Below are 22,510 nucleotides of genomic sequence, written 5' to 3'. Positions count from 1 at the left end.
CAGCTGTAAGTACCAAAAAAGCAACAACCTTCGACAAGTTCACACGAAACTTGCAAAATCGTATCAATTTCTCACATTTACCGCCTTACAGCTTTACGTCTTACCTTGTGGTTTTTCTTGCTCCTATGTCATTGCCCTGGAGTATTTCCGAGACAACCATGGAGGAAGAGAAAATATTTACCATCTTAATTAATTTCAGTACGCCGCCGCATCGGCAAATTGATGTTTACCTGCGGAAAATTACGTTCAAACACAAGCTAAGGGAAAGGGCATCTAGGGAAACATCGATCTGGTCCTATCGCGAAAAAAAATACAAAAAATCAAAAGTGGATTGTAGAAGGGAGTGGTTCGAAGACTGAATTTTGAGTCTTCAATTCGAGGCCTTTGATGTTTCTTGTAAATTCTCTAATTTTAAAGGTAATTGTCAGTAAATGTTTGTTTTTCAATTATTCACCTGAACCATTGCTACTTCATTCTTTCACGCAGAGTGAAGCAAGATAGGGCACAAGCTTTGCCATTTGCAAACGTGACTCCACAACAATCCTTACCCCCGAGAGCCAGTTGAATCAGTGACCAATTGGTGTAAAGTCGGAATAGAACATTTGCCCTGGTCCAGACAGGAGGGTTAATTGAAACTTAATAATTAATGCGCACGTGAGCGCGTATTAATAAGAACTTAAAACGAAGCGCCCCATGCTAATGACCCAACGTGTAAACCTAAGTGTACACACCTTCGGTGAGTCCAGTTCAGGCGTAAGCAAGCCCATCTGCAGTTGAGTCCCCGCGGGGTGTTCAACATCAATGGACTTCCAGACAGCAGTTAACACGTTGTCGGGTTGTCCAGTAGGATTCATCATAAACTCAGCGAACGGCACGTTGCCGGCCGGCTTCTTCGTCGAGCGTCACGCACCGCTCGATGGCGCGCCGCGGCTTCTCTGGGGTTGCGCGTAAACGCAACTCACAAGCGTAGCTTAGTTTTTATGAATGAAACGCAAGCGGCGAGCCTCCTCCAGCTTAGCCAGTTAGCTAGTAGAAATTGGCCTAGGTTCTCGCTGGCTGACTGACCACACCTCCCCGATTCCGATTCACGATTCCGATGAATATGTACGTGTTTGCTTTCGGAATTCATTTGTCGGTTGATTGTTGTTTAACACACAACACCATTTGTTCTACACAACCCGACAAACTAACTAGCATAAGTAATCAGAAATCAAACACACATGCATGGGTAAAGGAAGGGGGGCATTCTGCGGCACTAATTGATTGTGAGCGCCCTCCCCCCCACTTCAGTTCTGTTTGGTTGAAACAAATCAGTCCCAAATGGCTACACATGCATCCTATCAAGCAGGGCAGCTATTTAGGAATATTTGCGTGAGTTGTTTGCTAATTATGAATCCGCGTGTATATGTAAAGCAATTAAACGTGGTTGTGGAAATTCAAAACGATATGCGATGGTCGCTTTCTAATTGGGCTCATTGAAAGCCTAGAACCGGGGTTCTGGTTCTGTAAGCACTGCTGTAAGCTTTGAAGGTGGAATATTTCGAAAGTAGTCAATTCACCAGAAATGACAAGAACAAAATCGGTATCACTCTTTGCCGTCATGGAATCACCTTATGAATCGCCCCTCGTGAACATGTCAATTTTCTTGTGCCACATTCGTACTTTTGAAAAAAAAAGTTTCTAATGAACTCTGAGAATTGAATCACTGTCTACAGTTACAATACTCTTTACATACTTGATCCTATTTTGACTTTCACATGAGGCTGTTTCCAGTTATTTTAGATTACCTTCAACCCGGAGATAACTCTTTTTAATCCTCCAAAATTTATTTTTTGTCTTAGGTCGTTTGAAGATCATCACAGTCTCTTCGGTAGATATGTTAGTAATTACGACTAGTTTTAGTTGTAAAAAGATTTATACCTACCCCATCCTTCATCATTCTTTTTCCAGATAAATTGTGATTGAGACTTCTGCATCTAAAAACCCGTATCAGTGGATTGAGATTTCTGCTAGCTCAATAATATGTTTTCGGATTAAGACTTCTACATAATTAATATACTAATTAGCAATAAATTGAGCTACAGCGTCGGACAATAGAATAGAACCACAGCTCAATCCAAATCAGAAAGTGACAAAACTTTGAGAAAAAAAATTCCATTTAAGTGCATCACACCATTTACAAATTGTTAATTCCATTCTTCGAAGAAATTAAAATCATCCGTAGTTAAAACAATTGTCCTCTATTTAAAAATGCGTTTTAAGCATACTTACTGACTAAAATAACGCGACATAAAATAGGACCGCTTAAGAATTCATGGTTAAAAAAATTTAAAAAAAGGAAATTCATACCGTGATCGATTTGCAGGGTTAATACTTGGTGGTATAACCCTTATTACGCATCACTTCTCGCACCCGGTTCGGCATCGACTCCACCAGCTTTTGGCACGTTCTCACCGGGATAGCGTACCACACCGCCTGGATTCTCTCCCACAGCTGTTGCTTGTTTTTTTATTTTTCGGTGTACACCTTACGTTTAACTATTTCCCATAGGTTCTCTATGGGATTGAGATCAGGGGACTCCATAACGTCTATCTTATTATCCTGGAACCACTTTTTAACCATTTTAGCGGTATGTTTGGGGTCGTTGTCCTGCTGGAACTGCCACTTTAGGGGCATCTCCCACTCGACGTGTGGCAGCATTACTTTCCGAAGTATCTGGGCGTAGAGATGCTGGTCCATAATCCCGTCGATCCAGTACAAGGGACCCACCCCGTACCAAGAAAAGCACCCCCACACCATGATGCTACCTCCTCCATGTTTGAATGTTTTATTTGTATGCTGGGGCATATTCGCACAGCCGAGTGGGCGATGGGCCCAACTCTTTCCGTCCGAGTCGATGAGGTTCACTTTGGTCTCATCCGACCACAGCACATTTCTCCATAGTTTCTCTTTTTCCGGACCGACCCAATCGAAAAGGTCCTTCACATACTTCAGCCGCGCCTACAAGTGCTTCGGCAGGCATCGGCACCTTCCGGGGACTTTTTCCTCCTAGTCCCTTCTCCGCCAACCGTCGCTGAACCGTCCGGGAACTCACAGATAAGTTCAGCTCGTCTCTGATCTGCTTGGACGCTTTGAAAGGGTCCTTTTGCGAGGCCCGCTTGATTGCCGAATCGTCCTTCGGCGTCGTTTTGCGGGGGCGGCCGGTCAGTTCCCGTTTGCCGGTGCTGTGAAGCGCGTTGAAAACGAAAGTTTTCGACCTTCCTATGTAGTCGGCAATCTCGCGTTGGATTTTGACAGCCTTGTACAGATTCTGGATGATCGCTCGCTGGACCTCCGTGCAGTGCTGTGCCTGACCCATCGCTTTTTCGCTGAAAACAGAGTAGGAGGAAGGAATATCTTTTTTTTTGTTTGTTTTCATGATTTACATGATTAATTGTATGGGAAATACTTACCAGGACACGAAAATGGACAAACAACACCGAAAACAACACCTTTTCTTCAACTCTAGAGCGCTGAAAATGCCGGAACAGCCGAACCGATGAACTGGTCTTATTTTATGACGCGACTTTGTTCACCCTCTGACAGCTTTCTGGTCGAGTAGAACAAACGGGTTGCTTTGATTGCAACAAACGTGCAGTATACAAAGTTGGTATACTACAATATGTGCTTGCCGCTAGGTGTCGCATATTATTCTATTTGAATTGGCAGTTCAAAGGTGATTTGAATATTTTGCATTAGAGCGGTCCTATTCTATTGTCCGACACTGTATATAAATATGGATTGAGTTTTCTGCTCGTTCTAAATAGCTCAGTGAATTGAGACTACTGCTAACTAAAACTGACGTTTGCATTTAGAGATTTCAGAATAGTCAATTTACTGTTGATGGATAAACGGAATACACAAATATGTAATGGGATTTTACTATTTGAAAATAGTTGCAGTGGATGCTTATTTATTCAAACAAATGACAGCGGATTGGAACTTCTTCTCATTGAAAAAAAAATGAACGTTGTTTGAGGCTCCTTGTTAAAAATGAATGTATGTGGTTTGAGACTTCTACTTAAACAAAATACAACGAAAGAATTAAAATAAATTAAAACGAATTGAAATTTGTTGTAAATAGTAACAGTGGATTGAGATTTTTGCACACCCAGCAACCATGAAATCGTATCAGAAATAATAACTTAAGTCGGTTACAGTGGTGTTGCGAATCGCAGAGCAAAGATCGTATAAACTGTCGTCTGGAGTCAGTTCAAATCGGATATGATAGAAAGTCCGCCATGTTTGTAAATTTTGAAATGATTTTGCTCCCGCGAGAGCTTCGAGTGAGAAAATCAACGTCATGTTCTCTCTGCAACCAGCAGTGCATTCAGATGGCTGAGAGTCAGATAGAAATTTAGTAATATTGATCCATGAGAGAACTGGAATATATGGTCACTGGCAACGATTTGAAGGCTAACTATGAGAGCAAACACTTGTACACTTTGGCATTCTTCCGACAGGTACGAATAAGGTGTCGAATAACGTCTAATTGGGGTAGTTTTCGTCGCTTTAGAAAGAAGTGAAATTTATGAATGTATATTGCCTCCACTTTGGTAGGTAAACGGACTTCTGCTAATTTAAATGATAATTGCGAATTGAGACTTCCGCTAACTCGAACGAATGTGTTCTGAATGGGATAGCTGCGTACTCAAACTACTAGACTTCTTCAATATGAAATGTGGAATGAGAAGACTGCGTGTCAAAAAACGGTGTCAGCGAAATGAGACTTCTGCTAATTGAAATGATAAATGCGAATTGAGACTTCCGCTAACTCAAATGAATGTGTCCTGAATGGGATAACCGCGTATTCAAATTACAAGCAGTGAATTCAACTAAACACATACAGATTGAGCGTTCTGCCAGCTTGAAGTAGTAACAGTGGATAGTGACTTCTGTTTATTGAGATGAATGTTAGCGAATTGAAACTGTTCGGCTGTTCGTAACTAAATTTTTGACAAAAATTAACTTCAACTTTAATCACATTTACCACCTCTGGAAGAACAAATTCTTTAATTTCGGTTTATTTTTCTTCGAAAAACAAACGCTGCCATTGGCAATTTCGCCTTCGGGAGAAGAAAATCGAACAACTTTCATTACACTTTCGCACACGTGTTCGCCATTGGCCAGGGACCATTAGGGCCATTCCTCGCGCGCACCGGCCGCGTCTTAATGGGTATTTTTCTTTCACCCTATAAATTCTGAACCTTATCGCTGTCGCTTCGCTGACTGGCTTCTGCCGTCTGGGTCCCATACCATACGTATCGAAGGAAAAGTGCAAGGAGCAGCAGCACACAAAAAAAAAACAGCAGTAATGTCAAAATAATGATAACAATAACAGATGTAATAAAAACCGAAACGAACATTATAAGAAATATTTCAGCACCCGGCTCGGCGTGGCCTCCCCTTTGCCGGATGTTGTTCGTTCTGCCGGGGTCACCCCACCGCAAAATTAAGTTTTTTTTTCTATTTCTTCAATTCGTTCTTCATCCGGGTCCAAAGACATACGAGACGAGACGGGCAGGCACACGTAATAGACATGTGTATTCCATCGGTCCAACGACGACAAAGGTTGTTCGGTGGCTCATGTGCATGTTTCTAGAGTCGAATGCCGTCTTGTATCGACGAATGTTAGGAGTAGGATAGCAGAGAAAGAAAATGTGCTGTGCTGTCATGTAAAATTAAAATCGTTTGCATGTTTTGTCCCCACGTAAAAGCGTAACGAATGTTGGCGGAGACTGCCCGGCGTGCGCGTTTTCGCTCCCAGAACGGTCCGGAGGGGAGATGTGGTGGGTGACAGCTGGCTGACACGAAGGGAAAAGCTGACAGCAAAAGGAGAGAGCAACAATAACGCTGGAACAGATCCGGATGTTAACCGAAAGAAACCGGAACAAGTTGGGTAACGTAAATCAAAATTGAAAACTTACTTTAGAAAAGAAAACAGTACATTTTAAAGTAAAATTTTTAAAATTAAAGGTTTTATAGTACAATTTATCTCAGGGGAACATTCATTTCTATGAGTACTCAAGCTCACCCTCAAACAAAAAAAAACGAGTGACTGATTGATTGCGTGAGTTCCGCCATCAACTGTCTCTCTGTGTTGGTGAGAAATTTCCCTTCGTTTTTTGTTGTTATTTAAAATAATTTATCTTTCAAATTTGCATAGAAATTCTTGCCGTTCGTCGCTCCCCATCCGCTCGTTTTCCCCTCGGCCATTTTTCGCCATCCAGCTGATGCTCAATCGTTTGGGAAAGCAATATTTACCCGAGCAATAGCATTTATTTGAATATTTCACAAAAGCGAGGGGAGAATTCCCCCTCGCGTTCGTCGTTCTTCATTGCTGAGCCATTGCCGGAAGATCGATTTATATAAGCACGGGCTAATGTAGAACAGAAACATGTGATTGCCTGGAAGGGCATTAGCCTTTGTTAGTTGTTTACATTTCGTCATTTGCAATATACATTTTTATTTATGTAAGCGCGCGCCACGGACGAGGGTAACGTGACCATAAAAATACCATTGATTCTGACGTTGTCGAGAGAATAAATTGGTTTGACAGCACAGCAAGTGCACTGGCAGCAGTGCTGCCAACCGTGAACAGTTCGTCCAACTATACTTTTGCGACCGCCGCCGACGAACAATCACACTCCGAGAGGGGTTTTATTTTTGAGTTTGCAAGGTGAAATATTTCCTCCTCGGTGGCAGCAAGTGCATTGTATGTAAAGAGCTTGATTTATCGGAGATTTCCTGTTTTCGTGAGTGCCTGTGCGATAGCGCACACAGTGCACAAACTTTCGCAGTTTGAAAACCCCGAAGTTTTCTGTTAATGACATTACAAAACGCACACCCACCCCCTTCCCCAAGTCACACAACTACATGTATGCTTCACTGAATCTTCCACCGGTCTTTCGGTCGATTGTGCCGAAACGCTGCTATAGAAATTTTCGCAGACAATAGGAGTATAAATTACGTTTCAGCGACTTTGTTTAATTTATTACAATTGAATCTTCCCTTTTCGGTTGAAGAGCTCCCGGTTCGGCCTTTGAAGACACCGGGTTGGAGAGCTGCGATCTTCGAGAGTGTGTGTGTGTGTGTTCGGTTTCCGTTCGAGATGCCCTCCGGTTTTCCGACGATGCTTTCGGCATTTGTTTCGGTAATTTATTGACATCGGGAAGCGGCTGCTTCCACTGCCTAAAGGTCTACTACCTACATACCATTGTTTAACGCCGACTTGCACTTGCAAACTCTCCTATCAATGGGGTCTATGTCCTTTTTAAGATTTATTTTGAAAAATTATCACTTACAGCACCATTAACTATCTCTCTTAGCTTAAATTTTCTCTAGAATTCTACAATAAATAAGACGCACGTTGTATAATAGATTCATCGCCTTCTTTGATATAAGATACATATATCAACATATTCCAACGAACCAAACAGGACAATAACTTGAATTTTACAACTTACCCTTCTCCCAACTCTAGCAGATTTTTCTTTTTAGGATATATTTTAATGTATTTCTCAATTTTTCGGGTATAAAACGGGTACACTCAATGGGTCTGTCCTATCACGCAGTATAGCGTGGTTTAACTTCAAACATGACTTTTTGGTTCAAAATGTATCCCCATGGTTGCCTTTAAAGGTTAAAGTTCTTTCTTCTCACCTCAAACACTACCGGCTAATGACACTAATCTGGTATTATTTATTTTCTCCATCTAGGCCCCAATGGCATTCTATCCGACCTGGCAGGCCGACCCCTCTCAGGGCTGGCAGAACCAGTTCATCCAGCAAATCCCGCAAAACACCCCCGCCATCACGCCGCTGAACTCGCTCGAATTCCAGCCACAGGTACATTACGAATATCATCCAGTTGTCCATCATCAACAACCAACACTACACCATCACCACGACCACCTTCAACACAATCAGTTCGACTACGAGCGGGTGATTCCGATCACCAACACATTTTACTAACAACCTTTAAGAAAAAAAAAACACATTTCCCTCCCTCATTTCCTTGAAATCCCAACTTCAGTTCGACTCTCCATTTGTTTTTTGATTTCGGAACGAACGGACACGGACACTCCATTTTCCTCCCACAAAAAAAACAACACTAATCCAACCATAGTGCCCTAAAACGCAATTCTCACCCTCAACTCTCTGTGAACTTCTAGGGCTATGCCGCCTACCAACCGAACGGCTACGTCCAAACGGCCGGCATCGGATTCGATCCGAACTACGGCCGAACGTATGCCGCACCACCGGCAGTACAGCGCTATGAATTCCAAACCAACCAAATTACACCGATCAACCAGGTGTCGCTGCAGAGCGTATCCTTTGCACCGACCGTAACCTACGCCGGGCAGGTTTCGACCGGACCGGCCGTAGTTTCGCACAACCCGCACGACCAGTTTAATCTGCAGCTGAACAAACAGACGTCGGGAAACGACATGCCTGGATATCCACGGGTGAACAGCGTACCGCCGCGCTCACTCAATTGTAATGGATATTCAGGCCAAGACTATGGCGGCCAAACCACTACCCAAGCCAACTCGGCGACTACCAACGTTACGAACGCTAATGGAACCTCGACCAGTGCCAGTGCCGGCGGCAGCTCAATGCATCCCCCGGCTCAGGTTCCCCAGTCACCGAATCGGCAAACCCAACAACCCCCACGTCCCAACTCCAACCAACAGCAGCTCCCCTATGCCCAACAGTCCCCGAATCCCTACAACAGCAACGGAAACAACAGCTTGCAGCAATCTCCAAACCATAACAACGGTGCTAACAGCGGCGTAAACAACAACAACGTCTACGCACAGCAATCGCAGCAAACTGGTATGCACACACCATCGCCCATGCAAACACCAGACAATCACCAGTCGCCCAGCCACCTGAACGGCAGCGGCCAATCGCAGGGCGAATGGGGAGGAGGCTGGAACACCCAGCCGCAATCTCAATCGACCGACCTGTTCAACCAGTCGGATCGCGTTAACTTAAACTCTCGAATAAAAACAATGATCATGAACAAGAACGACCCCAAGGATGTGATCGGTGGCATCCAACAGCAGCCAATGACCCATCTCGGCGGGGTACAAAGTCCAGGAGGAGTGCTTGGACAGGGACCGGCCCAACAACAGACCGGTCATTTTTTATCGTATAGCCACCATCTCCGAGACAGTCTGACGCCTACGACGCTAGCGACCGGCGGCAGTGGAAGCAGTGGCCAGTCGCCGGCACCGACCTCAGCAATGATGGGTGGCGGAAGCGGCAGTAACAGTACATCCAACGATGGTACTATCGGAGATGGTGGCGGAGGCATGATCAACAGTATTAGCAATATTGTTGATCCCAACTGGAAGCAAAGCAGCAAATCGCCTGGAATCGGAGGCATCGAGAGCAACGGAGCAGCAGCGCAGAGCAGAATAGAACACGAACATCAACAGCACCATCATCACGCAGCAGCAGCGATGATGGGCGATCTTCATCACGATAGTAAACATCAGGATTTTGAGCAAAAGCAGCAACTAATTGACAAGAATAATACCGATCCAGGAGGTGGCGGACTCCATCACGATACCGGTGGCGGCGGACATGACATCAAGCATAAGCTCAGCTCCAAATCGTCGTCTTCACCATCCTCCAAATCGAAAAGCAGTAGCCATAAGAGTAGCGATAAGCATAGCAAATCGAAAAACAATCATCTCGACATGAATCAACCAATAGACTCTAACAAATCTTCCAGTAATCTTAATAGCTATTCAAGTAGTAGTTTTATGAGCGAACATCATTCGTCGTCATCTTCGTCGTCACCGTATCCGAATCTTAATCAAACATATCCAGCAAATAATCATAGCAGCAGCAGTAGTAGTAGTCAATCATCATCACTGGCAGCCCTGGGAGGGGGCGGCTACCCAGGCCATCTGGATAACAAACTGGTGGACGACAAAAGTCCCCTGAACCGATTCCGACATGACACCTTGAGCAGTGGCTTCAACCCCCATCTGCCCCATCAGCAATCATCATCCCCGTCGCAGCTTCACAGCGGCGCATTCCATCATCCCCAGTCGGCCGGAAGCAGTTCCTCTTCCAACTACAATCTCATGAGCGTCAAGAAGGAACCCGGTCTCCTAGACAACACTCAACCACCCAAGTTCGATGGTTACGAGAAAAACTACCAAAACTTCATCCGCTACGGAGACTACGACAGCAGTCAACCGCCACAGAGTCAAGTTTCCCAGCACGGAAGCTCCAGTCTTTCCGCTCCCACTAAATCCGAATACAATAGCTACTATTCACCGTACAATAACTACCCCGGGTACCAAAACTACCCCAACTATCACAACCAAAACTACAACAGCACCGCAACGGGCAGTGTCCTACCCCACAACCCCGAAACTAGCACCCCGCTACCAGCCGTAACAACTCCGGTAGCTCATCAAACCAACTTCGAGCAACAAATACCGGCCCATACCTATCCCATCCCAAAGAATAGCAACCTACCCCAGGCGGACATCCCAATCAAGCAGGAAACCGACGACGCTTCCTACATGAACAGCAGCAGTTCCGCATCCCACGGAGGATCCATGCTGCACGAAACCAACTCCAGCGGATCCCACAACGATGCCCCTTCAACGCCAAACACCGCAATCGAACAACCACCACCCTCAGAACCCGATCCTCCACCGGCAGCCCCCGAAAAGACTACCAAGTCCAAAAAGGGCGAAAAGAAGGAGAAAATTAAAAAGGAAGCCACCGAAGAGGGCGAAATCAAAACAGAAGGAGCCACAACAGCCACCGGTAAAAAGAAAAAGGAATCCAAGAAGTCGAAGGCTGCAGCAGCGGCTGCCGCGGCCGCAGCTGCCGCCTCCGCAACCGAGACCGAATCATCGGCGGCTAAGCAGGCCGAGGACGACAAGCTGGAGAAAGCTCACAAACCGGAAATTCCGGACTGCGATTGCTTCTCCGGCGGTTCGGAGAAGGCACCCTCTGAACCGGGCAGCTACTACACCCATTTAGGTAAGTTTTGTCACAAAAGATTGTCAAAAGAGTGTTAAAAACAATTTTTCCTTCTTAATTTATCTTAAAGGAACCGCCTCAACGTTGGAAGAGCTCCGACGGGAGACGGAAAACCGTGTTGGCCTAAGTGGAAAGCAGCTGCGCATTGAGAAGGTCGTCTACACCGGGAAGGAGGGCAAATCCAGTCAGGGTTGCCCGATTGCCAAGTGGGTCATCCGGCGGGTCGATCCGGAGGAGAAATTGCTCTTCGTTGTCAAACGAAGGCAAGGGCATCGGTGAGTTTATGGTCGGATCTGCGTTTTCTGAACCAGTTTGAGCGAACTTTCGAACGAAGTCATCTAACAAGAATTTGTTTTGTTTCAATTTACTCTTAAAGGTGTAAGGCGTCCTTCATTGTGGTGTGTATCGTTGTTTGGGACGGGATTCCTACCCAGGAGGCCGATAGCGTGTACCGAATGTTGGCCGTGAAGCTGAACAAGTACGGTCTTCCAACGGTTCGTCGATGTGCTACCAACGAGAGTCGCACTTGTGCTTGTCAAGGTAAGCTCGAGAGACTGACCTCACATACTTGAACATCTATTAAATTAGATTTTTGTTTCGGAAAACAGGTCTCGATCCGGAAACTTGTGGGGTGTCGTACAGTTTCGGCTGCAGTTGGTCCATGTACTACAACGGGTGCAAGTATGCGCGCTCCAAAACGGTCCGGAAGTTCCGACTTTCGGTGAAGAACGAGGAGGCTGAAATCGAGGAGCGTATGAATGTGCTTGCTACGATGTTAAGTCCACTATACGTCACAGTTGCTCCCCAGGCCTTCCAGAACCAAGTGCAGTACGAGCGGGAAGCGCCCGACTGCAGGCTGGGTCTGAAACCGGGAAAGCCCTTCTCCGGTAAGTTTGATGACTTTTCCATTAATCGATTGTAGGGACTAACCGAATTTGTCTTCATTCGATTCCAACAGGAGTAACGTGCTGTTTGGACTTTTGTGGTCACACGCATCGAGATTTGCATAACATGCAGGACGGATGTACGGTTCAAGTAACGCTGCTTAAACCGTTACCGCCCGGTGTTAAAGCCGATGACGAACAGCTGCACGTGCTACCCCTGTACACCATGGACACAACGGACGAATTCGATAGTGAAGAGGCCCAGAAAAAGAAGGCCGAAACTGGATCCGTACAAGTCCTCGAGAAGTGAGTGTAAAGCATTGGTTTCTTTTTTAGAAAGCTTCTTGCCTCGAACGCTTGACGCTGAAATTGTCTTTTGACATTGAACCCTTATTAATAACAAAATTTGTTTATTTCCATAGATTTTTGACAGAAGTTCGAGTGAGATCGACACCGCTGCAACCGTGTCGACGACACGGTAAAAAGCGAGGGAACGGTAAAGACGAGAAGTCGAAAGAAGACGGTGAACCGAACAATGAGGAATCTATTCCGGAAACTCCTCCGCCACCTCCACCACCGACTAAGAAGGAGAGCAAATCGAAGAGCAAAAAGGGTTCCTCGGCCAGTGGAAACGGAAGCCAGACTTCTCCGGGCTCGGGATCACCCAAGTCTAAGAGCTCGAGCAGTAGCTCAAAAGCAAGTCCGGGAGGAGGTTCATCGAACGGCAACTCAAACGGTGCTACGGATGCCAACAAAGCGGTCAACGTTCAAGGACAGACTGCTAATAATGGCTCAAATAGTGCGTTCACACCACCTAGTGCAATCAGTTCGCCGAACAATACGGGAAATTCGAACAGCACCCTCGTTGATATGGCATCCATGATCGACAACTTCACCGATGCGCAACTTCAGTCGAACCAGATCTCAAGCACCGTACTGGATTCACCGTATAGCTACGATTACAACACCGGACAGTACATCGACAACCGACAATACTACAACAACTGGCCGACGGACTATTACGGCAACCGTACGGATCCCAACAAAATGCTCGGAAGAAATGAAGAAATTCCTGATACTACCACTCGACCTGGCAGTAACAGCAGTAATTCGGCATTCAGTCCTAGCATACCGGACCCCACGAAAACGCCAACTCCAGTCCACATGGACGACTACAGTGCCACCAAACTTAGTCAACAGCAAAGCCAAAATACGTATCACACTCTGCAACAGCCAGAACAAGGCTTCGTCAAACCGAAACCCCCAGACTACAATCCCGGCTACGGTTATCAGCCTCATACCCCCATGAGCTACGGCTACCATCCTCCGTACACGCCATACGATCCCTACCAGAACTACAACTATGCTTATCCGCCGCAAAGCTACCACCCCACATATCACAACATGTACCCTGCCTCGCAGACCCAGATCCCCGGAACAGGTCCGGCCCCACCATCAGCAACAGTTATCGGAGCACCTCCACCATCCAACTGGAATCTGTACCCGCCTCATCCGCACCATCAGTCTCATGTCCCTCCTTCAGCTCCATCTCAACTTCACGGAGCTCATCACGGCCATCCCAAACAACAAGAAATGCAACAGGTCGTTCAACCTCCGGCACCTCCACCACCCCCGAAGGAAACCCTCGGCGAAGTGACGGAAACCAATGAAAACGTAGATTGCTTCGAAGATCCGCAGATGGGCGGCGTTGCGATAGCCCTTCCCCACGGTAGCGTCATCATTGAGTGCGCAAAGTTGGAGATGCATTCTACGACGGCACTTAAGAAGCCCAACCGGTTGAACCCGACCCGGATGACGTTGATCTTCTACCAGCATCGGAACCTGAACAGGCCGAAGCACGGTATTGCCGAGTGGGCCGAGAAGATGCGGCTGAAGAAGTTGGGACTGGCGGTGAACGATCCCACTCTGGACGATAAGGATATGCTGCTGGAGGATGATATCAAGGGCGAACCGCTGGACGATCTGCACCATATGAGGCATATGGGTGATGTGAGTATTATTGTTTTTTTTTAAACGCCTAGAAGTAGGCTACTACTCTTATGCTTAAAGATATCAATCTTGAAAATGGTAATTAAATTTCTAATTTTCTTCCTTCCCAGGAGCACGATATGATGGACGTGGAGTACTCGGGTGTCTAGTGGTGAGAGAAAAATCTGCCGCCCGGTGGGCGACCGCTGGATGAGCAGATTACGACACGCAACACTACCACTAATACCGGAAGCAGCAACCAAACCAGCAGCATCCTATCGACACCGGCAGCAGCAGCAGCCGCAGCGATGACCGACCCCTTGACACAATCCCTACAGATTCCGGGGCCATCGGCAGCTGCCGCCGCCGCCGCAGCGTCGATTCCGTTGATGCCGCAGCCGCCACGAATTCCACCGGGAAGTGCCAGCACCAGCAGCAGCAGCAGCTCGAGGACAGCCTTCCAGCAATCGTCGCAGCTGCCCCATCAATGGCTTCAATCGGCCACGGGACTGCACCAAGGCCATCATCCGCCACCACCTCCCCCGCACGATCGGCACGACCCGAGCCAGTACTACTACTATTACTACTATTGAGAGAAAACGAGGATGAAAAATCCTTGATGATGATGATTTTTGTTAGGAGAAAAAAGATGCTAGTGATTATAACAAACAAACACAGAATATGATTCGGAATGTCCTTCCTTTTTTGGAAAATAATTGAAAAGGTAGGAAGGAACCTTAATGTACGTACGCTCCCAGTATTGTTTTATTGGAAGAAAAGAATCAAACACTAGTTGCCGCGAGCGAACTCCAACTCATAGGTTATGGTTCAAAAAAACGATCTATTTTTTTTTGTTTCTCGTGTAGAAAGTTTACCTCTTGTGATAGGCACTTTTGAGTTAGCTTTGCTCAAATTTATTTTAATTTTGTTTCCACTCCTAGGTTATGTTTCGAATGCAATCTCAATTACTTTTTTTTATCTAAAAAAAAACACTCAAAACGCAAATGCACCTTTAGGCACACCAGTCACAATAATAGAAACAAAAACGATATCAAAAAAGAAGCTAACTTTTGAACAGAATCAAATATTTTAGAGGGAACATAACCAAAAAAAAACAAAAAGATTAAAACTAAAGAAAAGAGTAAAAACAAAGTTTATATCGAAGCCAAAAGTACAAAAACGAATTGTTAACACAGAAAACAACAAACACTCAGAATCTATCTGCCAACAAGACTACTACTCTTCCGTTCGTGCTTGTTCTTCTATCTATTGTTTCTTTTCTCAAAAGTACTCGTACTACAAGTCCGGACCACTTTCCTGCATTAATCTTCTTGATTTTTTGCTGCTTTCTACTAACCCATTTGTACCAGTTTCAGGCACACTGAAACAAAAGTGATCATGCAAACCAAACGAAATGTTTGCTAGAAAAAAAAACAATACTGCTCTCGCTCTAATGATTAAAAATGTTTAAAAACAACAACGTCCCAAAGGTGAAAACAACAAAGTTGTTCTTCTTTGAGGACACAGAGAGAAAGTGCGCTGCTTTCTCCCAAAGCCCCCGGCATATTTGCTAACCTTTGCTTACCAAACAACTACGATAAAAGAATGAAGAAGAAAAAACTTCACTCCCACACACTTTTTACTAATCAAGCTGTTGAATTTTTGTACATAACTTTTCCTACCCCCTTTTACTAACACAAACAAACATACACGCGAAAAGACAAACACCCGCGCGCTCGTTTGTTATTTTGTTTTGAATCTTCATATCTAAGCACATATGAAGAAAAGTTTGTCACTATTTGAGCAAAACAAACGAGCGTCATTCTCGAACTCAGTCCAGTAGAAAATGGGGCGCGGAACCACTTTTTTTGTCCTAGGTTAAATTATTTCAAATTCTCTTCTCATGCTTAACACACACACAGACACTATTGTTTGTCCCCTCTTATATTGTTAGGTTGAAAAATACGTTTTTCTTACTGTCAAAGTAGTCCCGTGGATTGAAAACCGCAGCAGTTGGGACACGAAACAAATTTCAAAGATGGAAAAGTATTAGTATCTTAAGCCCGTAGGATAATTGTCTATTTGTTCTCTTGTAGGTTTTTTTTATTGAATTAAATTAGTTTCGTGTAATCTGTAAACATTTTATCCATTTATTGATTGTTCTCTTAGCGGTTAGGAATCAGTACGTGGAACCAGTAAAAGACATCCGTAACTCGAATCAGTTTTATCTAATAAAAGAACTGAGTTTAAAAACAACAACAAGCTAAACGCTGAACAAAAAACATTCGAAAACAAAAAGGTGGAAACTCTAGTTAAGCGGCTCTTCTCAGTCGAGCGAAGAAAGTCATACACTGATGAAAAAAAAACAGTGAAACAAACAATATAAGAAATCATCCATTATTTAAACTCAACAAAACCTTATTTAACTATTTATTTTTCTACACTTTCGCCCCACCCTTGAAGACTCAAATCGCACTCATACATTCAAATATTAATTACAACTCTCTCATACACACAAACGAACTTTAGTTGTTTATTTTCAAACGAGAAAGAGATTGTCATTAGTGTTAAACAGTAAACAAACAAAACAAACCGAGCAAAGGGTTTTTGTTTTGTTTCCATTGGTAACGCGACATAAAATGGCTACTCGAAGCGGCTGCCTAATTTTGGTAGTCAAGGTAACCAAATGTATCGCTTTTCGTTCATACGAGAGAGTAAGTTTGAAACAAAACAACAAGACAGACACACACACTTATAAGGTAGATGTAAAAAAGTAAAAAAACAAAAATGCGTAGAAATGTTATCTCGAGCAAAATTAGTAATCTAGAAGAAAAAAATGGAAAACAATAAGAGAGATCGAAACGGAAAGCGGTAAATCACGCTGAATGTGTGAGAGTGACCGGAAAAGAGCGAAGCGAAACGAGAAACGTGAGGAGCGTAAAGATTTGTATGTAAGAAGTGAACTCTATAAGCTTAAGACAAAAGAAGAAGACAACAACAAAAATGCCATATTGACTAATGATGAAGTGAAAATAAAGAGAGAGAATAAAAAGTGCGAGCTATGAAACTCGACGAAGACACTACTACAACAACAAACGTAAAAAAAAGCGTTAGAAAGAAAGTATAACAAATACTCAAACAACACAAGACACGTGAAAGTAATTTTACCGAATAATTATGAATAAATGATAGTTTTTTTTGAAGCAAAGTCCGCTTTCGATTTGTTTTATTTATCATTTCTTCTCGTGGATTTTTTTCCTTTTTTTTAGTTTGAAAGAAAATTTAACTTAATAATATCCAACCTTTCGGGAAAACGATTTAATGTTGAAAACTTCCCGGTCGCCAAAGATTGTTTGCTAAGTTTTTAAGGGAACTCCAATTTTCTGACCCGACTTGAAGAACAAACATGTAAAAACAAAGACATTTTCTGTATCAGTGTGTAATCGGTAGTGATCTTTTGTTTTTGAGTAAAATTAAACAAAACCAATCACAGATACCAGCGCAGAGATTCAACTGGAAGACACAAAATAAGTAAAAAAAGAATAATAATAACAGATCAAGTGATGCCATATTTGAATGTAAATTATTGTTAAAAAAGACGAGAAATTAAGTAACTTAAGATAAAACAGTGAGTAGATCATACAAGAAAGAGAGAGAGAAAAGAGAAGAAAAGAATAGTTATACATATATTTATATTTTTCGGAACAAACTCAAGCAAAATTGAACAAAAAAAAAACAGAGAACTAAGGAGAAAAAAAAACCTTGTGAAGCAAAAGACACACACTAGATATTGCGATAATTAAGATACGTATTGAAAATGAGATAGGCTTGTAGTATGTTAAGGACCCCCCAAACACTTTTTCCTCAAAGCGATCAATTGTAGCGAAGATAAATAAAAAATAAATAAAAGAAAAACAAAATGGTCGTTGGCTGTTTAGCGATCAAAACATTGTTTACTGGAGAAAGGAAAACCAATACAAAACTAGTATTACTCGGTGATTTGCGTCTTAAGCGATTTACACCCACATTAACTTTTTAGTTTTGTCAAAATATTAGAATTATCATTAAAAATTGTAATCGTTAAATGAGGATGTCCAGCCGAAAAAAAAAATCTTCTTCGAGGACACGAACGTTGCTAATCAATAACTTTATTGGAAGACAGAAAAAGAAAACAAATTGCAATGCCAAAATGAAAGAGAAACGAACGGGAAAAAAACTGTGCGGAAGCTTCCTTTCACGTGATTATATTTTGTAGAAATTGAAAGCAATCACGGCAAGACATGAGAAACAAATTTAAGAAAAAAAAAATCAAGTTTTAAAATAATAGTCGAGCGAAGTTCATGCAAAACGTCCTCTAGTTGCACTATGTTAAAAGTAAACAAACAAAAAAAAAACTTCGAAAGAGGAAGTAATCTGTTGCGATTAGAAATGTTACATTCAGAATGATCTCATATCATAACGAAGTCAAGAGTAATTAAAACGTGAAAAAAACTCATTGACTACTGAAGAAAAACAGAAACAAATAAATTCATTACTAACCGAATCGCGTGACACGCTATTGTAGGTACAAGTGTCTTCTCCCGAAAATGATTTCGTTCATCATTGATTAAGTTTTAAGCCAGCCGTGCGCTAACTCATCCTAAGTCGTGCGTGCAGAATCTTGCATCAAACTTGCTTCTTAGAATTGTAATGGAACCCTTCCAAATTTACTCGTAAACTCCATTTTTTTCCTGAAAAACAAACTAATATTGGTACCGCTGCCAATAAATAATGTTAACCAAACTCTCTCAGTTTTACCGTGCTACTAAACACAATCTTCCCTCCGTTCTAAACAAACTAATAAAGTAAAACGCCGAATTGGTTGCTTGGATGGGAAAATTTAAGCCCATTCGTTGATTCTTACCTAATCAGAATAGAGAAGAGAAGAAAAAAAACAATCCAATCACTGTAAGCAAAAAATCTGATAATACAACTTGCAAATTGTAATCTTAATACCACGACTTAAGTGATGATGACAATTATGATGAAGAATCATACACACACACTGTAGCGAGAAAAAGATAAAATGAGCGGAAAAACGAAAAAGTAGTGACAGAATAATAAAGCAAGTAAGAGCAAAACGAGGAGTAAACAAGAAGTAAAAAAAAAACAAAAACAATTATGATTATAAATATTATTATTAAAATTATTATATATATTCTTATTATATTTAGCTGAGAGGTGAGACAAAAAAAACTTCGAACGAAGAGACACACACAGAGAGAGAGAGAAAGAAAGAAAGTAAGAGAAATATTGGAAGGAAACCAGAAAAAACTAAGAAACTTTTTTTGAAGAATAAAAAGGAAAAATAAATAAAACATTGTATAAAATAAAAAAAACACTTGTATGAGACTTATTATTTGATATCAAATCCACGTTTCTATGGTATGATTTTTTTTGTTATACCTGATAGAAACAATTTCGATGGTCGGGGTTCGCCGCTTTAATTTAATTTCCGTTTTCCACCCGTTGAAGTCACTTAAAAATTTGTTTATTTTACCCGTCAAAAGTTGGACCAGAATTCTTAAAACTGATCATGTATTTCCATAAATTTGAACTCCGATTATGAAAAATGCTTCAATTAATTTAAATATTTAGGTCTAAAAACTGGAAAAAAATTATAGTCTAAATACTGAGAGTATAAATTTTGAATACTGAATCTGAATAATAAATCTTAATTTTAAATTCTAAGTTTGAATTCTGAGTCGGAATGCTAAGTCAAAATTTGAGTCCGAATTCCGAGTTCAAATTTGAAATCGAGTTCATTTTGGAATTTAAAATATGAATCTGAGTTCTGTGCCTGAATTCTGAGACTCAGTTTTGAGTCTGAGTCCTGATTCCGAATTCTGAGTCAAACTTTGAGTCTGAACTCCATGCTCGAATTTTAAATCTGAATCTGAATTCTGTTTCTGAGTACTGTGTCTGTACAGTCTCAGTCCTTAGTCTGAATTCTTTATCTGAGTTCTGAGCGTAAATTCAAAGTCTGAGCTTTGAGTTCTGAGTTTGAATCCTAAGTCTGAATTCTGCGTCTGCATTGTGAATATGGATAATAGGTCTGAATTCAGATTCTTGATTGTATGTCTGAATTTTGATTCGGAATGTGAATTCTCATTCTAAGGTGAGTCTGAATTCTGAATTCTGAGTCTAAATTCTGAGTCTATAATCTTGGTAATGAGTCTGATTTCTTCTGAACCAAAGTTTTTAGTATGAATTCTGGGTTTTAACTTTGAGTCCGAATTATAGGCCAGGATTCTGAGTCAGTATTCTGAATTCTGCACAAGTAATCATGAGCACTGAAAAATAAGTTAATTTAGCCAAAACTAGCCCACATAAAGTCTGCTTCATTTAATATTGGAACAAATTCTTTTGCTCATTGTGGCGCTCCTAGTGGACGGATTTGGAAACTTTTTTCACCCACGTGTCGGGAAATTCATTACCTTTCACCATGTATTTATGTCATAACACCAAACGATAGCATTTTGTAAACAACCGCCATGGAAGCCGAACGGAGAGATCAAATTGTGCACAGTTTTCTTGAAAATCCATTGTTGTCGGCATCGAAGCTAGCTAAACAGCTTAAAATGCCCAGAAATACCGTATGGCGTGTTATCATTCGAAGCGTCGGAGTGGAACTGTCGACCGGAAACTGCGTGGGAAAGTCATCAAGGCCGTCAAGAGGAATCCCAATCTTTCAGACCGCGATTTGGCCAATAAGTTCCAGGCCGCTCACAGTACGGTGCGACGAATTCGTCTCCGGGAAAGAATAAGGTCATTCCGAGCCAGCAAACAGCCAAATCGGACGCTGAAGCAGAACAATGTGGCCAGAATCCGTGCTCGAAAGCTGTACGACCAAGTGCTGACCAAGTTCGACGGATGTATTCTGATGGACGATGAGACTTACGTGAAGGCGGACTTTGGGCAAATCCCAGGTCAAAAATTTTATTTGGCGACGGCTCGGGGGGATGTACCTGCAAAATTTAAGTTCGTGTTTGCGGATAAATTCGCCCGCAAGTACATGATTTGGCAGGGGATATGCAGTTGTGGACAGAAAACCAAAGTCTTTCTCACTGACAAGACAATGACATCAGAAGTCTACAAAAAAAAGTGCTTACAGAAACGGATTCTGCCGTTTATTCGTGCCCACGACCGTCCAGTAATGTTTTGGCCGGACCTCGCTAGCTGCCATTACAGCAAAACGGTTATGGAATGGTACGCAACGAACGGGGTCAGCGTAATACCGAAGGACCTCAACCCCCCAAACTGCCCCCAGTTCCGGCCGATAGAAAAATACTGGGCAATCACGAAGCGGAGGCTTAAGGCAAAGGGAAAACTTGTTAGGAACATGACTCAAATGAAGAACTGGTGGAATCAAATCGCCAAAACGGTGGACGAAAAGGGTGTGCGCCGCCTAATGTGTCGTATTACGGGAAAAGTACGAGAATTTCTTCGAAACAGCAATGAATTTTTTTTTTAATTTTTTTTTTATGAAAGAGTAAAGAAAATGCTACATTTGTATGAAAAACAAATTATGAATTCGTTAATAAATGACTGAACTACACGCAATTGTTTGTGTTCCAATATTAAATGAAGCAGACTTTAGCATTAAGGGATAACAGAGAAACTTCAAAGCTGTTTTTGGATAGCGTTTTGAAAAGTTGTTAGAGATTATGGTTCCTTGGGTGAGTCTAAATTTCGATTCTGAATTGTAAGTCGGAATTGTGAGCAGTGATGTCAACCTTTCCAGATTTTGTCTGGATCTTCCAGACTTTTCGGACTTCTACCAGACTTTTTTCAGATTTCCAGACTTCCAGACTTTTGACATTTCTTCCAGACAATGCCAGACTTTTAGGTTGGGAAAAATTGTTCTCAGAAACTAAGAAAACTCTAGATGGTCATGGTGTAATAGGGCAGGAAATTATTAGAATTTATGAATTCAAAAGTGTTTTAAAGCTATTAATAATGGCAATATGTATGTTAAATTGAGAGTCAGACATACCGATCATTTACTTGCAACATTGCGGTCTGGCCACCAGAAGAAAAGAAAAGTCATCAGCTTCAAAAGATAGCTATCCAGAAATTTTCAGACATTTTTCTAAAATCTTCCAGTTTTTAGAATCTTTCAGACTTCCGAAAAACAGTTGACAATCCTGATTGTGAGCCGGAATTGTGAGGCTTAATTCTAAGTCTGGTTTCGGAGTCTGAATTTGTTGCCTGAATTCTTAGTGTTAATTTCAAATCTGAATTCGGAGTCTTCATTAAAATCAGAATTATTGATTCATAATCTGATCAAAACAAAATATCGGGTTCGTCGCTTGAATTTTGCTGTCCTCACATCGTTTGTCAATGTTTCCTCAAGTTTTTAGTACAAGTGCTTTTTAAATTGAAATTTTCAACAATTTCGAGAACCTGAAGAAAGCTTTTGCAATCTTCACAGCATGGACTCAATCCTGCTAAAGCTTTCAATTAGAAAGTGAAACGAATTCGTTCCTTTAGGGGTGTAGGTAGAAAAGTTCAAATAAGATTCTGTTTCCATGTGGCGTT

At 42.3% G+C, this 22,510-nt stretch overlaps 1 protein-coding gene across 1 annotated transcript in view; it reads left to right on the top strand.

The window, feature by feature from the left end:
- The window catches only part of LOC129760973 (methylcytosine dioxygenase TET-like), a 43,527-nt gene extending 24,329 nt beyond the window's left edge, over positions 1 to 19,198 (top strand). Inside the window, exons 3-10 of the mRNA XM_055758657.1 lie at positions 7,758 to 7,886; positions 8,213 to 11,057; positions 11,128 to 11,332; positions 11,434 to 11,597; positions 11,666 to 11,944; positions 12,016 to 12,247; positions 12,364 to 13,951; positions 14,062 to 19,198. Of these exons, the coding sequence (XP_055614632.1) occupies positions 7,758 to 7,886; positions 8,213 to 11,057; positions 11,128 to 11,332; positions 11,434 to 11,597; positions 11,666 to 11,944; positions 12,016 to 12,247; positions 12,364 to 13,951; positions 14,062 to 14,100 (5,481 nt within the window). The 3' untranslated portion in view covers positions 14,101 to 19,198. The remainder of the gene's footprint in view (positions 1 to 7,757; positions 7,887 to 8,212; positions 11,058 to 11,127; positions 11,333 to 11,433; positions 11,598 to 11,665; positions 11,945 to 12,015; positions 12,248 to 12,363; positions 13,952 to 14,061) is intronic.
- The last annotated feature ends 3,312 nt before the right edge of the window (positions 19,199 to 22,510 follow it).

Source organism: Uranotaenia lowii, unplaced genomic scaffold (genome assembly GCF_029784155.1).
Source record: "Uranotaenia lowii strain MFRU-FL unplaced genomic scaffold, ASM2978415v1 HiC_scaffold_92, whole genome shotgun sequence".
Taxonomy (NCBI): Eukaryota; Metazoa; Arthropoda; class Insecta; order Diptera; family Culicidae; genus Uranotaenia; species Uranotaenia lowii.
This window is presented reverse-complemented; position numbering and strand designations above follow the sequence as displayed.